Source organism: Platichthys flesus, chromosome 10, assembly GCF_949316205.1.
Source record: "Platichthys flesus chromosome 10, fPlaFle2.1, whole genome shotgun sequence".
Taxonomy (NCBI): domain Eukaryota; kingdom Metazoa; phylum Chordata; class Actinopteri; order Pleuronectiformes; family Pleuronectidae; genus Platichthys; species Platichthys flesus.
In genome coordinates this window covers 3,414,589-3,429,757 of record NC_084954.1, presented here as the reverse complement: position 1 = coordinate 3,429,757, position 15,169 = coordinate 3,414,589, and the positions used below count along the sequence as shown (strand labels likewise).

General features: G+C 43.4%; 2 protein-coding genes and 1 long non-coding RNA gene across 4 annotated transcripts; 2 read left to right on the top strand and 1 right to left on the bottom strand.

Annotated features, from left to right (window-relative positions):
• The first annotated feature begins 135 nt into the window (after nt 1-135).
• Nucleotides 136-5,315, top strand: kcnk3b (potassium channel, subfamily K, member 3b). The gene is made up of 2 exons (XM_062397335.1): nt 136-446; nt 1,805-5,315. The coding sequence occupies exons 1-2, from the start codon at nt 164-166 to the stop codon at nt 2,695-2,697; spliced, it is 1,176 nt and encodes a 391-aa protein (XP_062253319.1). The 5' UTR covers nt 136-163; the 3' UTR covers nt 2,698-5,315.
• LOC133961929 (uncharacterized) lies at nt 4,477-7,785 on the bottom strand. Its single transcript, XR_009922059.1, has 2 exons — nt 7,662-7,785; nt 4,477-4,757 (listed from the first exon to the last, which is right to left on the bottom strand). It is a non-coding gene; the product is annotated as an uncharacterized LOC133961929 (long non-coding RNA).
• marc1 (mitochondrial amidoxime reducing component 1) lies at nt 7,513-11,584 on the top strand. Of its 2 annotated transcripts, none has more exons than XM_062397337.1 (7): nt 7,513-7,920; nt 9,094-9,264; nt 9,593-9,755; nt 9,867-10,007; nt 10,267-10,328; nt 10,491-10,562; nt 10,997-11,584. In XM_062397337.1, the coding sequence occupies exons 1-7, from the start codon at nt 7,688-7,690 to the stop codon at nt 11,121-11,123; spliced, it is 969 nt and encodes a 322-aa protein (XP_062253321.1). In that variant the 5' UTR covers nt 7,513-7,687; the 3' UTR covers nt 11,124-11,584. The 2 variants fall into 2 exon arrangements, with proteins under 2 accessions (XP_062253321.1, XP_062253320.1); XM_062397336.1 differs by having other exon boundaries at nt 7,519-7,920; nt 9,864-10,007.
• Nucleotides 11,585-15,169: the final 3,585 nt, after the last annotated feature.

The following is a 15,169-nucleotide window of genomic DNA, read 5'->3' as shown; positions in this document are numbered from 1 at the left end:
TACAGTAGCAACCCAACTGTGATGTGGGGGTGGCGCTGAGAGAGCGGCTCCATCTCCACAAGTCCCCTCTGTCGGATCCGGAGTGCGTCAGGAGAAGCAGGGCGCGCGGAGTCTCAGCTGCCACCTGCACTTGGAACGGTCTCTTCTTCCATCCCTCTCGACCATGAAGAGACAGAACGCCCGGACCCTCGCCCTCATCGTCAGCATCCTCACGTACCTGGTGGTCGGGGCGGCCGTGTTCGAGACCCTGGAGTCGAAGCAGGAGAAGAGTCACAAGCGGCGGCTCGACGCCAGAAAGTATGAGCTCATGCGCAAATACAACTTGAGCAAAGCGAACTTCGAGGAGCTGGAGCTCGTGGTGCTGCAGCTCAAACCGCACAAGGCGGGAGTCCAGTGGAAGTTCGCGGGCTCCTTCTACTTCGCCATCACTGTGATCACGACGATCGGTGGGTTGTTGATGTCAATGCTTCTGTTTCTTTAGTGTTGGATGATGACGTAGAGAGACGGATTGAGGATGTCTGACGTCATCAATCCACATTAATCTCTTGGAGATCAAACTCCCTCTCACGTATTTATTCACAGTCTTATACCTTATTATTTACAATGTAGACAGCAGACATATTGAATCTATGCATTTGAATCATTACACTTAACATTATACATTACTTTAATATAATTCTTATTATTTACTCTCATTGTATTTATGTGTCGCTGCTCAACAGTATTGTTTGTTAAAATGTTTGTTTTATTTTCCCTCAGAAATACTTAATTTACACCCGAGAAAAGACTGCAACGTTTTCTTTTCTTAAATGTAATGTGTCTACAAACTACACATGCATCGTGTATATGCATTTCAATTCCTACTTCACCTTATATAGTCTGTGTATTACTTTTTAGTAATCCTCTTATTGAAATTATTATTGTGTGTTTTTTAACCACAACACATACCCTATTGTGTTTGTAAAATTGTTTCATCCATTTTATTGTTAAAACATATTTTTGTCAATTTGATCTCCCCTCAGAAATAAATTTTATTTTAAAAAGGTGACATAGATGTAAAGTTTTACAAACTATACAGCAGATATATTAAATCAATACGCTTTTCGATTATTACACCACATGACTTTTACCTGTGTGCCTTATGTATGCTCATTAAAAATTGATTCTGACACCATAGTCTTGTAGTAGCACAGCCTGTTTGTTCTTTTCCGGGCCACCCTTGTAAAGTAAATGATAATTATTGTTAGTATTCTAATCTTTTATCTCACTGAGGCATTTCCCTGTTAAGTGAAGGTGGACCAGATCAATGTCAGGGCTGTTACTTTGGTTAAAACAGTTTCATCGAACTGATGAGGTGTAAATTGTGTGTAATTGTGTGGAAATGGAAATGTGGGACATTTGAAAAACCATTCGAAGTGATGGCACTAAAACCCCAAATTACCAACACGACACAACACGACGCTGGTTCAGTACCAGTTATTACAATAAGGCCTCTTAAGGCTTATTAACACAGAGAAAGTGACGTCTCTGGTTTATTTCCAGTGTTTACAACGTCCCTGTTGACAACAGTGTGGGAGTCAAATAAGAAAATAGCTGTTGATTCACTATAATAACGTCAAGCTTGAACAGTGGGACTGGTTCTTTCCATCAGTGAGAGGAATCTATTTGGAGTGTGTGTTGGTTTCCTGTGGATTTAAGTCTGGAGGTAACACATTGACTAGAGGAGATTGGTGTCATCATCTTCTCAGACACAAGCTGATGCTCACAGTGCCTGAGTATAACAATGGGCTGTGCTCTCCCTCAGGTTATGGCCACGCGGCGCCCAGCACCGACTCGGGGAAAGTGTTTGTGATGTTCTACGCCCTCCTGGGGATCCCTCTCACCCTGGTCATGTTCCAGAGCCTGGGCGAGCGCATCAACACGTTCGTCAGGTACCTGCTGCACCAAGCCAAGAAGTGCCTGGGGATGCGTCAGACCGAGGTCTCAATGGCGAACATGGTGACCGTGGGCTTCTTCTCCTGCATGAGCACTCTGTGCGTGGGGGCTGTGGCCTTCTCCCACTGTGAGGGATGGAGCTTCCTCCACGCGTACTACTACTGCTTCATCACGCTCACCACCATCGGCTTCGGGGACTACGTGGCCCTGCAGAGGGACGACGCGCTGCAGAACGACCCGCGCTACGTGGCCTTCTGCTTTGTTTACATCCTGATGGGCCTGACGGTGATCGGGGCGTTTCTGAACCTGGTGGTGCTTCGCTTCCTCACCATGAACACTGAGGACGAGCGGAGGGACGCCAAGCAGAAGGCCCTGATGTCCGTCTGCAAGTCCCGAGGCGAGGTGGCTCGTCTTATACCGCTCTCAGCCTCAACGTCCTCCACTCCTGTAGCAAACGACAGCTCAAGGGCTAAAGATCCAAAAGGTGCCTACACCGAGGTGCTTCACTTCCAGACTATATGCTCGTGCCTGTGGTACCGGAGCAAGGAGAAGCTGCAGGGCTCCATACCCACCATGATCCCTCAGGAGCTGACCTTCTCCGATGCCTACTTGCAACAGATCAACAACTGCTCTCCCTACATGGAGCCTGGATCGACAGGCTGCGTCTGCGGTCCACGTCAGTGCACGAGCACCAACTCCTCCACAGCCGGGCTGCGCTTCTTCTCCCCGTTCAGGGTGTTCAAGAGACGCAGCTCCGTCTAGCCTTTCTCTCCCTGCAGCAGATTTCAGTTTGGCACGATACGTCCTCACTGTCAGGCGGACAACAGATACTTGAACAGTCCTCCCAGCAAAGACACGGCTGCAGGTAGATGTCCGTGGTGCTATAATCCCAGTAAACCAACAGTAGGAGGCAGAAAAGGGAAAACAAACATGCAGCCCTGTCAACGGCAAAATCTTAATCAAATATGTGTTCAAGGAAGAGCAGCTGCCGATGTTTTGACTTCAGGTGTTTCAGGGGCGTGCAGAGTGCTTTGAAGAGTCGTGTGGGCGGGAACATGTGTGTCACATGAACAAATGAACACATGAGCACATGAACACAGCCGAGGACACGTGATGTGACGTGTGCACGGCTTGTAGGTGAAAGCAGAGCAGGAGCTGAAGGAGCAGACTGAGCAAATATCTGAAACAACTCTCAGCAGCAAATCTCATTTTTGTGTTTCTGTTTCTGTTTACTCACTTTAGAGTTTATTTTTGGTTATTTGGAAAAAAGGTCTCGATGCTTTTCTTTATTAACTTCTCCTCACAGTGAAATCATGATTCCCTAAAACTTGATTTAAACAAACCGTGACTGTCCGAACCTTTTCAGAACTGACACACACACACACACTCATAACTTCACATGACTCACACGTGCAGTTGCCTCTGTTATTGTGTCATCGTGTTTCAGTGCTCTCGGAAACGCTGATGCATCTGACCCAAACACTGCAGAATTATGTAACGTCACAAGTGGAAAAGTGAAATGGTAAAACTGGTAAAACTGAATCAGCAGCAAAGTCCAGTGATCACAAGTAGACACTCACCAGCACTGACGCCTCTTAACATTCAGTCAGCAGCGGCAGAAAAACACAGAAAAGCTCAAATGATCACTTAGAGTTAAATATTACATAACATACACAACAGATTTTCTAATATCCAGGTTCCTGTTTGGGTTTTGACTCTTTCTCCTATTTTTTCTCCGCTGCTCTTTTCGACCTGAACATCTGCGAAGCTTCACAGAACTCATCCACCATCAAACAGAATCTCCTCTGGATCAAACAGAGGATGCAAACTATTTTTAGTAGCCGTCTGCGGTGACAGATGGGAGAGTCGGGGGGGTTTTCTGTGTTTGGACAATGGATGAGGAGCCGGTTGTCATTCGCAGACAAACATGCCACAATAGACCGAGTCTGAGCGACTGACGCAAAAGTTCAAATCCACCCTCAGACACTGTCTCTCGTATTTCTGGGACTATTTTAGTGTTCGGCCGTTTTTTCTCTTTTCTGTGTAGGCGACAAGATGTGAAGTTTCTTTTCTGGCAGCTACAGCAGAAGCTTTCAACCCCAAAGACGTTTGATTGGTTTAAACCCTGCACAGAAAATGTCAGTTTGGGGGAAATCAAATCAGAAATGAGCAATACATTTAGATTATTTATTAATATATATATAGCAGATCATATTTCTTGATTAACTGACACATTCTTTGCTCCATAAAATGTTATTAAGATTGGTGACAAGTATTTTCTTTTAATAATCTCTGACTCCCTGTTGTGTCAATGAGAAAGCATCATCTGTTTTCCTGTTAATTGATGAGCTGATCTATTTATACACATTATCAGTCCGTCAGATAATGAAATAACGAAACAATATTTGCACGGTGGGGTAGAAGATTAAGTCTGTTATCATCAGCAAACATATACCTAGGACATCTATGTGGACAGATGAAAGGCATGCTGGGAAATGTAGGAAATAGGTGCAGATAGAAGAGGTGTTACGAACAAAAGTATTAAGATTAAAATACATTTATTTGTCCCAGGTAGGGAAATGTAACCTCTGCTTTTGACCCATCTGGTTCAGGACACACAGAGCAGTGAGCGACCATGTACGGCGCCCGGGGAGCAGATGTTGGGGGAGTAAGGTGCCTTGCTCAGGGGCACTAGACAGGGCAGGGAGAATCCTCTTGGATTTTTGGGCAGATCAATCCAGGTTCGTCTTTTTGTTGTTTCTCCATGGAGTCGAACCAGAGACCTTCTCTGCCCATAGTCCTGTTACTGCCACTAGTCCACACTACAAGTAAAAGTCCGGCACTCAAAATCGTTACTTTATTTATAATACAGGGAAACAGCTAAATATACTTGAAGTATCAATAATAAAATGAATCCAATAATCTTCTGTGTGACAGATTTAATAGTTTGAATATTACAGAAAGTGTTTCATAATATTTCCCTCCGAAATGATTATTTCACAAAAATGTAAAAGAAAGTGAAAAAAAAACTTCAATTAACAAACATCAATGAAAACATAGGTGGAGGTAATAACTGTAACTTCACAGATTGCTGATATTCTGAACGTCTTCAGGGGGATTTTCTTTTTCCCTTGAGATCTGTTGAGATCCCACCTGTGTGACGACAACATGATCTCATTTGTTTTCTTAAGGAACTGAGACCGGCACTTCACGGAACACTTAAGTTGCACATGTGATAAAAAGGGAAAATCATGATTTTATATGTGTAATTTGGATTTGCTTTTAAAAAACCAATGACCCAGAAGACAATTGTACTGTATCCTGTTGCACTTGCAGGTTTTCCCTGTGTGCTTTGGAAAATAAAAACATTTCTAAACACAGTCATGTTTGCACAAGAACGTTCTTCATCACACTTCATCACAGTCCAATCCAAAGACAGATTCATGTAGAAACAACCTGAGCCCAGTGTGATCCCACCTCCTCCATGCTGGTTATCAACGTGTGAAGTCCCTGCTGAATGTATGGAGACGACCGGTCGGTGCAGATGGTTTCCCCTTGGGAATTCTGACTCGGGTCCAGTTCCGGTCGACCTACAGCCGGTCAGTCACGAGGACACGTACGTGGCGTGTGGCCGGATGTACATTTGTTTACGTGCATCTCCTCGTCGTGTGGTGCAGCCGAGAGAGAAGAGGACAGAGCCACAGAAACACTTGACTTCACAGAGGAGATCTTTCATGAGGCTGCAGGAGGTGATGATTCAGATCAGGCTCTTATTTGCGGGTCCATAAAAACTAAATGATATTCAAACATTGATGCACTTGGGCTGAAAGGATAGAGAAATTGTGGTTGATGCACGTCCCCCTAATTAACTCCAGATAGTTTCTTATTCAGATTATATGTTTCAGGCAAATGGATATTTATTTAACTACATGATTAACATTTCTTGTATTAATTGAATTGTGAATAATGGTGATTAACTCTGGGAGATTCTCTTTTAAGTTATTTCCTGGAAATAATCCAGAAAACCTTTCAGACATTATGGACCCTTATAATAAAGAGTAACTTTTTGAGGCTGTTCATCTTGTCCTGCAATAAATCTTCCCTGAACCTGACACTTAGTTTAAGAACCAATCCGAGTTACGTCTGTTTATGAAAGTGAAGCTGCAGCGATGCGGGAGATGAAGAGCTGAAAAAAAATCCAAAACCAATCGGATCATCTGTGCCTTAAAATAAATTAAATTAACTTGTTGTGTGCACTTAGAGCAGAATCCCAACATCAAAGCCTCGTTTGCAGAGAGCACAGAGAAATTAGCTCGTTATGAAAGATTCACTTGCCAGCGCATCATCAAGCAGTTTGCACGGCCTGGCTCTGAGCCTGAGAATCTGCCTTCAGCCATCACATGTGCACAGAGAGGCAACAGAAGGAGGGTCCATTCGACAAATCCCTGTATTGACCCCCTGTGGCCGGAGCATCTGCTGTTTTCTACTTCGGCCACAGACCTGAGTATCTATGTCAAAGACAGAAATAGTTCCACTGAGAAGGTCGCCTGTGGCTTTACGTCACTTGAGTTCTCAAAGTCTTGGCAGGGGGAAACTGGAGGCGTCAGTCACACGCTGGTGAAAGTGCACTTGTGTCTTTTTATTTGTCCTTTTACTGAATTGGACATAATCAAATAACCATCTGTTAAGTTCATATATAAAAGAAAGAGCAAATGTGTTCCCTAAAAGTTTGGAGAACATGAGAAGAGCCTCAAACGTGTTACTTCCAGTTGTGATGATGTTTAACTCTAATTCTCTCAGACTGCAAATAAAGATGGAAGACATGTCTCCACTTCCTCCCACTGTCCAGAAACGAAGCCAAAATATCCTGGATATGGAAGCTGCCATCTTGTGCCGATCACTTGGAGCCAGACTCTGGTCAGTGGTGCCAAGAAAGTGATGAACACGTCTGTAGTTCAAAGCTTCATGAAGTTACTGAGGTCTGCTGCTCGTCAGTGGGGATGGAACTTCATAAGGCTTTGAGTTACAGCCGGCTCATCACTGGTTTGTGGTGACTTTTAAAAAAAACTCCTCTGTAGTCAAATTGATGAAGTTGTTTACTTAGTTTGCACGTGGTTTCTTCTATTTGCCTGTGTTTGCTGAATTTGCACTTGTGTTTTCTATTTGCGTGTGTTTTCCTTATTTGCTTTACTTTTTGTATTTTTGTGTGTTTCCTAAATTTGCAGTATATTTTCTATTTGCGTGTGTTTTCATAATTTGCACGTGTGTTTTCTATTTGCATGTTTTCTTTATTTTCGTGTGTTTTCTTTAGTTGCGTGTGTTATCATAATTTGCACGTGTGTTTTCTATTTGCGTGTTTTCTTTATTTGCTTTATTTTTTATATTTTGTGTATTTTCTTAATTTGCGGTATATTTTCTATATGCGTGTGTTTTCATAATTTGCACGTGTGTTTTCATAATTTGCACGTGTGTTTTCTATTTGCGTGTTTTCTTTATTTGCTTTATTTTTTGTATTTTGTGTATTTTCTTAATTTGCAGTATATTTTCTATATACGTGTGTTTTCATAATTTGCACGTGTGTTTTCATAATTTGCACATTTGATGCGTGCGTTTTCTTTACTTACGTGTGCTTTCTTAACTTGCAGTATTTTCTAGTCGCGTGTTTATTATTAATTTACCCTAACCCCCACGTGGACCCTCGGGGAACTCCTCCACTTCCGTCTTACCTCCGGAAGTCGCAGGGACACCAAACATGGACGTGAAGTCTCTGGTCCAGGATCGAGCCGCGGCTCTGGTGCTCGGGGTCGGAGCCGCGGCTCTGGGCCTCGGGCTCGGATACAGGTTCCTGAGACGGAGCGAGGAGCTGGTCCGTGTGGGCGTCGTGTCCCAGCTGCTGCTCCACCCGCTGAAGTCCGGCAGAGCGGTGTCTCTGTCCCTCGCCGAGTGTCTCCCGATGGGGCTGAAGTTCGGACACATGCAGGACCGGTGAGTGAGACTCGATCTCCCGGGTCCCGCGGCTCCTCGGTCCCGCATGGACCGGAACCTGCACGTGGGGGCAGGGAGAGGAGACAACACGTTCACCGAGCACGTGTTCACATCTGTATTCAACTCACAGCGCGCGCTGTTCAGTCACCGGCAGTGAAACTCTGATGGGTTGAATCTGCAGAACAGTACAATATAATAAATATGATTATGATTATTGTGAATATGAGAGCCGTAGAGGAACCAAAAGGTTTGCACAATTTATGTACTTTCGATTTTATTTAGTTTCTCAACCATAAACAATAACTTTTTTAACTTTCTGTAACTTTGTTTAAAAAAGTGCACAAACGAATTAAAAATAATTATGCATATGTATATATATATAATTAAGGAGAAATAAAGTGTATAATAATAATTATATATATATTATGTATAATATATAATTCTATAGAAAAAAGTAATCTATGACCATAACTTGTGAAAATCTTTGAGGACCTCGAGGGCTGAGGTCCCAAAAGATTTTCACAATTTATGTTTATAGATTACATTTTTCTTAATACAGATAATAGCTTGTCAACCATTTATCTCATTCATAATAATCCTTCAACTGGGATCCCTTTAATTTTTCAAAATGTTTTTCTGTTAAACCTCCTGTAACTTTGTTTAGAAAAGGAATAAAATATAACTAACTAACTATAACTCTAGTAAGCTCTCTGTTTCATGATTTGATTTGATAATTACAGTAAAAATACTTTTAATCAAACTGGATCTTTTACTAGTGACACGAGTTTGTAAACTGGTTCAGAATCAATCTCCTGTCTAATCTGGTCTTGAAGGCTCTAGAACTGTGGTCATGATGGTTCCTGCTTATAAATCTGATCTGCTGAAACTCCAGTTATCCACTCACTGGTGGTTTTATTTAGTTTTTAATGGTAATTTTCCTTCACTGTGGTAAAAATGTGTCAACACTCGAGTTGTTTAAAATCTTCAGAGCTGCAGTTTGATTCCCAGATCAATTTCCAACGAGTGGCTTATGATTTAAACAGTGATTTCTGAAGGAAGGAGCTTTACTCATCAAACCTTTTTCTTTTTAAATCCACTTACCTGTAACTGTGTCTCTCTTGTGATCGCTCAGTGTGTCCTGCCTCTGGAGAGTTGTGTTGTGTTGCTTTGCAGACACTGGCTGGTGGTGACAGACGACGGTCACATGGTGACGGGCCGACAGCAGCCGTCTCTGGTCCTCGTGTCACTGACCTGCGAGGGGGGGCAGGTTTGTTTGAACGGACCAAACATGGAGGAGCTGAGGTTTCCGGTCAAACAGCCTGACAACAACATCACAGACTGCAGGTCAATTCCCCCCCCCCCCCCCCCCCCCCCCCCCCCCCCCCACTGTGTTCTCTGACCGACACCCATTGGTATTTTAGTTAAAAAAATATATGATTATTTGATGCTTAGATTCATTTTTCAGCCATAACATCTGCTTGTTTGGTCATCTAAGGATATTATACACAGTAATATTATAGAAGTGGATCATAAAAAAAACTGTTAAACTCTGAAACGGTGGATTTCAGCCCAGTATGCACTTTGACTTGGATATTTCTCTTTTGTGTACTTCTGCCCCCCGCTGTGTTCTCCGACTTGTGTAACGCTTGTTGTTGTTGTTTTTGTGCCACAGAGTGTTTGGCAGTGACATCCAGGGCCGGGACTGCGGCGAAGAGGCGTCCCGCTGGCTCACTGGATATCTGGGGGAGGGGAAAACCTTTCGCCTGGTGCACTTTGAGCCGCAGATGAAGGCCAGGAGGTCCACGGAGATCGAGCCTCTTTTCCCACAGTGTGAGGTAGTGGCGTTGTGCTGCAGCTTTTTAATGAGCTCCCTCTGCATTCAAATCCCAAATATTGACATTCGTGTTATGCCTGGTGGCGGTGGCGGCGGCACGTTTCTCCAGCAGGTGGCGTACCCAGATGTGGGACCTGTGATGCTGCTGTCCGAGGCCTCAGTGAAGGATCTCAGCAGCAGGCTGGAGAAGGACGTCACAGTCGACCGCTTCCGCCCAAACATCGTGATCAGCGGCTGCGAGGCCTTCGAGGAGGTGCGAGGCTCAGACGTACATCTGCAAACACGACTCTGACTGCTCCTGGTTTCACGAACAGAGATGAAACCGGAGATGAGATGTTAGGATCAGATCAGAAGCACAAAACGTGTGGTTTCCATCTCCTCTCTGAAATCAGTTCAGTTCTTTACGTCTGACTAACACTTCGCCCTTTTCAGCGTGAGCAGCAGCTTCGACTAAATTTATCACCGACTCCCCAAAAAAAACCTTCCAACACCAGCTGCTCTGCTTTTTCTAGGACTCCTGGGAAGAGATCCAGATTGGCAGCGTGCGGCTGCAGCGCGTCATGTCATGTGGAAGGTAAACGTCACAGTCCCTTCATCTAACCAGCATCGAATCCAACGCTGCAGAGGTTTGGGGTTCGATTCCCCCCGGAACTAAATGACATATCTGACTCTACTGTCACTTAAAGGGTCTGTGTGATGTTGAAATGCATGTGTTTGTTGTCTTCTGTTGCTCCAGGTGCATTTTCACCACAGTCGACCCTAAGACTGGAATAATCAACAGGAAAGAGCCTCTGGAGACACTGAAAAGGTAAAGATTGAACTCACTTTAATGAAGGGAAGGTTATATTTAACATGTTGGTGCTGAAAATGCTGCCTTTCTGCTCAGTGTGGATTCTTATGACAATATGACAATGATGCACATGTGTCTTTATGTTAATGGAGGGAAATTGTGAAATTCTAACAAACAACTAACAAACAATAACAAGCAGAAGAAAACATGACCTCCTCTGCAGAGGTATTTTAAAGGCTCCTGGTTTGAAGCTGTTTTCGTGGGAAAAAGCTTCCATCCCTTCACGTTTTTTTATTTCTCAACAGTTTCTCTCATTTGTCATCGTATTAAAACCTTGCAAATTTAGTTTGTTCTGTCAAATTGATCCAAATGTAAACTGCTCTTGTAAAATCGTATTATCCTATAATCGAATATTTCTCTGAGCTCATCCCGGGGACGATTCTTCTCCACAGCTACCGTAAGTGCAAGCCCTCCGAGAAGCACATCTACAAGTCGGCTCCGCTGTTCGGGCAGCTGCTCACCGTGAAGAAGACGGGGATCCTGCAGGTCGGAGATGTCGTGTACAAGATCCGCCGCTGAGAGAGCGAGGAAGAGGAAGAGGAGGGTCGGCCCAGTCGCTGCTGAGTCACTGGGTCACCAGGAGAAGAAGCACTTAGGTAAAGAAAGTACCAACGATAAGGAGGAAGCACTCATATGTTTTAAATGAGGCTGTGAGCAAAGAGCGCAGTTCAAAATAACACCGATGATCAAGTAGTGTTTTTATACTGGGCTGTTGTGTAACACTATTAGAACCCCAAAAGGTATTTTTGCACATTTAATAAATCCTGACATTATTGCACTTGCTGCCATTTGTGAGAAAAATGAAATTGTCTTTTGCTGATTAAGTGTGAACTAAATAAACAGGACTTGTATCGACATGGTGATTTGATTATTTTTAAATGATCAGTTTCTTAGAACACGTTTTTCTAAAAGTTGTAATAAGGATGTTGACATTTTTTGACGATACCTTTTTAAGCAAATAAAGTGATTTTTAAAATGGAGCTTCTTGTTGTCGCTGTTTTTAAAGCTGCTGAATAATATCAGAAGTGAGTCTGTTCAGTTTCACCAGCTCCTCTGTTCTCGTTGGAGAATACCGGTGACTTGTCCGTTAATAGACAACCTGCATATCACTGAGTGTTTTTGAAGGTTAAAGTTTAAAGCGTCAATGATTCCCACATTAAGGAAGCGACAGATGGAGAGTTAGGGCTTGTTATTGGCGATCCACAGGATGGCCACTAGGGGGCGATATCCCTTTACTTAAATAGCAAAGATTGAATGAAGATAGTTCTTGATATGTTTATAGAGTTACTACAAACAGTCAACAACAACATAATATTAATAAAGCATTAACACAATAACCTTAGAAAATACAAAAAGTATGAATTCAAATTATAAAACTTAGTTGTCTTACCTAGAGATAATAAAAATATTGTGCTGGAATGACAAAGAATGTGAGACGCAGTTTAAACTATTCTTTCTCAAACTCCTGTTGTGGATTAAAATGTTTTTATTCACCCATGTGTGAATAGGATCCATGTAGGAGCCGGAGGTTTTTATGTTTTTTTAAGATGTGGTTTCAATCATCAACCTCAATGCAGCAGCCGCTGTGTCTCTTATTTTACGAGTTCAGTGTTGCATATTTATGTCCAAGAGGTTTTCTTGGTTTTCTGACAAAATGCTTGTGTTAACCCAGTTTGAACCATAATTTCTTTACACAGCTGAGCTACGTGTTTCAAACTCCTGCATGAAACCAGACCTCAGCAGAGTTCTGTCAGTCTCAGTCTCTATACGCTGAGAGGGGCATTGACCGCCATGGTGCAAATGAATATACAAAAGTGTACTCAAGTGAAAGTACATGTACCACAATAACCTTTTCCATTTGAGTAAAAGAAAGCAAGTACATTTAATTATATTTAAAGTTAAAATACTTTCCATGTACTCTTTAATGTGACCTGCCTGCTCTGATTGGATCAATGGAAGAGGTCCCCCCTTGATATTGATTACTTAAAAAATTATATTTAAAAAAAAACAAGGTGAACATGTATCACAATGCTTTGTAAAAATGTAGTTGATAAGATATTACAGATATGACGTAAATCTACCTAAGTAACAAAGTAAATGTACTTTGAACAGGTATTGAGTATTCAGTAGTACACAGAACATTCCATGTACTGAACAGCAGGATACTAACTCGCAGTGCGTAGTACTGCAGTAATTTCAGACCCTGTGTAATTCAGAGTCTCCAGTCCACTTGATTACACGTCCTGCTCCTGACTCGGCTGTTCTGCCCCTCTGTGATGCATTGTGGGTAATGTTTCTTCTTTTCTAGCAGCCACTAGTATAGTATAGTAAAGTAGTATTATAGTGTAGTAGTGCAGTATAAATGTGTTCCTCCACCATGCACCCAGAGCTGGATTCTGAGTCTGTGCGTTAAGGAGCCAAACCTCCCGTCCAATGAAGAGGAGCTAGTGAAGTCGGTCGCAGTTGATTTTAATAACAGTGGATTTCAGGTTGTACATTAATGTGATGTATATTCTCTATATTTAAGTTTACAGTTAAAGAAAATACTGTAGGCAAATGAGCATCTATGTTTCATGCAGGGCAGGCAGAGCAGGTGTTTGCCTGGGGGCCACTGTCTCAGCTCAGGGCCGATGACGCTTCTCCACAGTGACGGCAATTTAGTTTGAACCCCCTTAAACACTATGATCAGCCATGTTCAGGAAGCTACCACGACACCATGGTCGGAAACCCCCCCCCTAACAAGGTAAGAACAAAGAGGTTGATGAAGGGGCCCTTGGAGGTCCGTTTTGCCCGGGGCCCCAAAGTCCAGGGAAGTGTTCCATGGACCTTAAATTCAAATTCAGTTACGCATTTCCTCAGTGGGCAGCTCGTCACTTGTCGACTTTGTTACAAGGAATTCAACAGAAATGACATCTTCCTTAACAGGAGAGGAAGGTTGTGTGTCACCCCCCCCTTGTCACCGAAGTCCTTTGTTAGTTGAAAAACGACTCTTACACTTCAAGGAGTCGACAGACAACAGGAGCGGCTGCACGACAGGAAAAGGCCGACTTCACTTTCACGAACTTGAAACCGTGAAGGTCAAAGGTGCTAAAGGTTGAAACAAACACTCAAGGATCCCACAATAAGTCCTGGTTTCCTTTTAGCACCATCAGGGTTTTTTTTAACTGGTGACACTTAAGCTCAAATGGTTAGTTGTGAGGCTCTGTAATTTGTGAGGGGGTCGTGCGGTGTGAAGAACATCAGCTTCAACGTACAGGGGACTCACCTTGATGTGGAGGGAAATGAGCACTTGTAGCCCTGCAGCACGAGCAGCCCCTCAACTTAAACTTAAGTGCTTTTATTTCCTCGGGGCGTCAGTTTGAAACAGGTCCTCAGGATGTCTGACTGATAAGTTCTCAGGAAAACACGATAACACCCGATGGTTTTCCACGTAAGGAGCAGAGGAAGAAGCTTGAGGCATGTAGTCCTGCGTTGATATCATGTTCTGTCATGGGACAGTATGTTTATAATCATGTTTATGTCATGGTACATGTGTTACTAAATAGGTCTGGTTGAAATCTTCACATGTTTATGTCATAAGCAAGTCAAGCATCTCCTGTGTCCATCTTCTTACCCGAGGTCTGATCCCGGGTGACTCAGACATCCCTCTCACCAGATTCCACATGGGGGGTCCGAGGCGATCCCAGTCCAGATGATCCCTTGTCCCTCCAGCAGAGTTCTCAGGGTCTCAGAAGGTCCAGGCGGAACCCCAACAAGATGAATCACCTCTACTGGTCCCTTTTGACATGAAGGACCAGTGACTCCACTCCCAGCTTCCTCCAGATGTCTCAGCCGGAGCCAACGTACGTAGAAAACTAATTTCTCCAGAACAACGAGGCTGGAGAGCAATCGTCCGCCCAGTGGAGGTTGGCAGCAGGGGCTTTATTGCAACATCCATAACGAGTTGCACAACGAGCAATCTAAAGACCAGCCCGATAACTCTGAAGGTACAAACATCTGTCCCAAACATCTGCAACTTATCCTCAAACTCCCTCATGTCTATCAAACACAACGCCACTGTACAAAAAGGATGTTGTACCTGAAAATATGAAGTTATACTGCATGTTCCTGTCTCGTCATACATGTGTGCCTCCTCACGTTATGTCATTTATTCACAGGGGTTGGCTATGGGGGGGGGGGGGGGCATGGGGTTACCTTTCATTCATCATAACCCACGCTGCAAAGTTATGAAATGTCATTTTCATACATTGCGCTCCTCAGGAAGATGTGATGATGGTGAATCAGGAGAGTGAACGTGGGCCCGGCGTGCACCAGGGAGGTCGCCGTCAGGCCGGCTCGACTTTTACAGCAGTCATTATGTAAGGAGCAGCCGCGGCGGTGGCTTCGGTTATGATCAGCGGTTCAGTTTAATTACAGAGCGTTTCTGAGACAGGACACTTTCTAATGTGTCTATTTTTCTATTTTATACGTTCTAAATACAGACGGGGCCGTGTTTAACTCAGGCCAATCATTTTATGACTGTCAAAAATAAGACGTAAAAGGAAACTGTGTCATTACTTGCATAA

What these genes read in the sequence shown, in the direction of transcription:
- kcnk3b (XM_062397335.1), top strand. Translation starts at nt 164, where the DNA reads ATGAAGAGACAGAACGCCCGGACCCTCGCCCTCATCGTCAGCATCCTC. An exon ending in CACTGTGATCACGACGATCG is followed by an intron (nt 447 to 1,804) that starts GTGGGTTGTTGA and finishes GCTCTCCCTCAG; the next exon opens with GTTATGGCCACGCGGCGCCC.
- marc1 (XM_062397336.1), top strand. Translation starts at nt 7,688, where the DNA reads ATGGACGTGAAGTCTCTGGTCCAGGATCGAGCCGCGGCTCTGGTGCTC. An exon ending in AACAACATCACAGACTGCAG is followed by an intron (nt 9,265 to 9,592) that starts GTCAATTCCCCC and finishes TTTGTGCCACAG; the next exon opens with AGTGTTTGGCAGTGACATCC. An exon ending in CTCTTTTCCCACAGTGTGAG is followed by an intron (nt 9,756 to 9,863) that starts GTAGTGGCGTTG and finishes ACGTTTCTCCAG; the next exon opens with CAGGTGGCGTACCCAGATGT.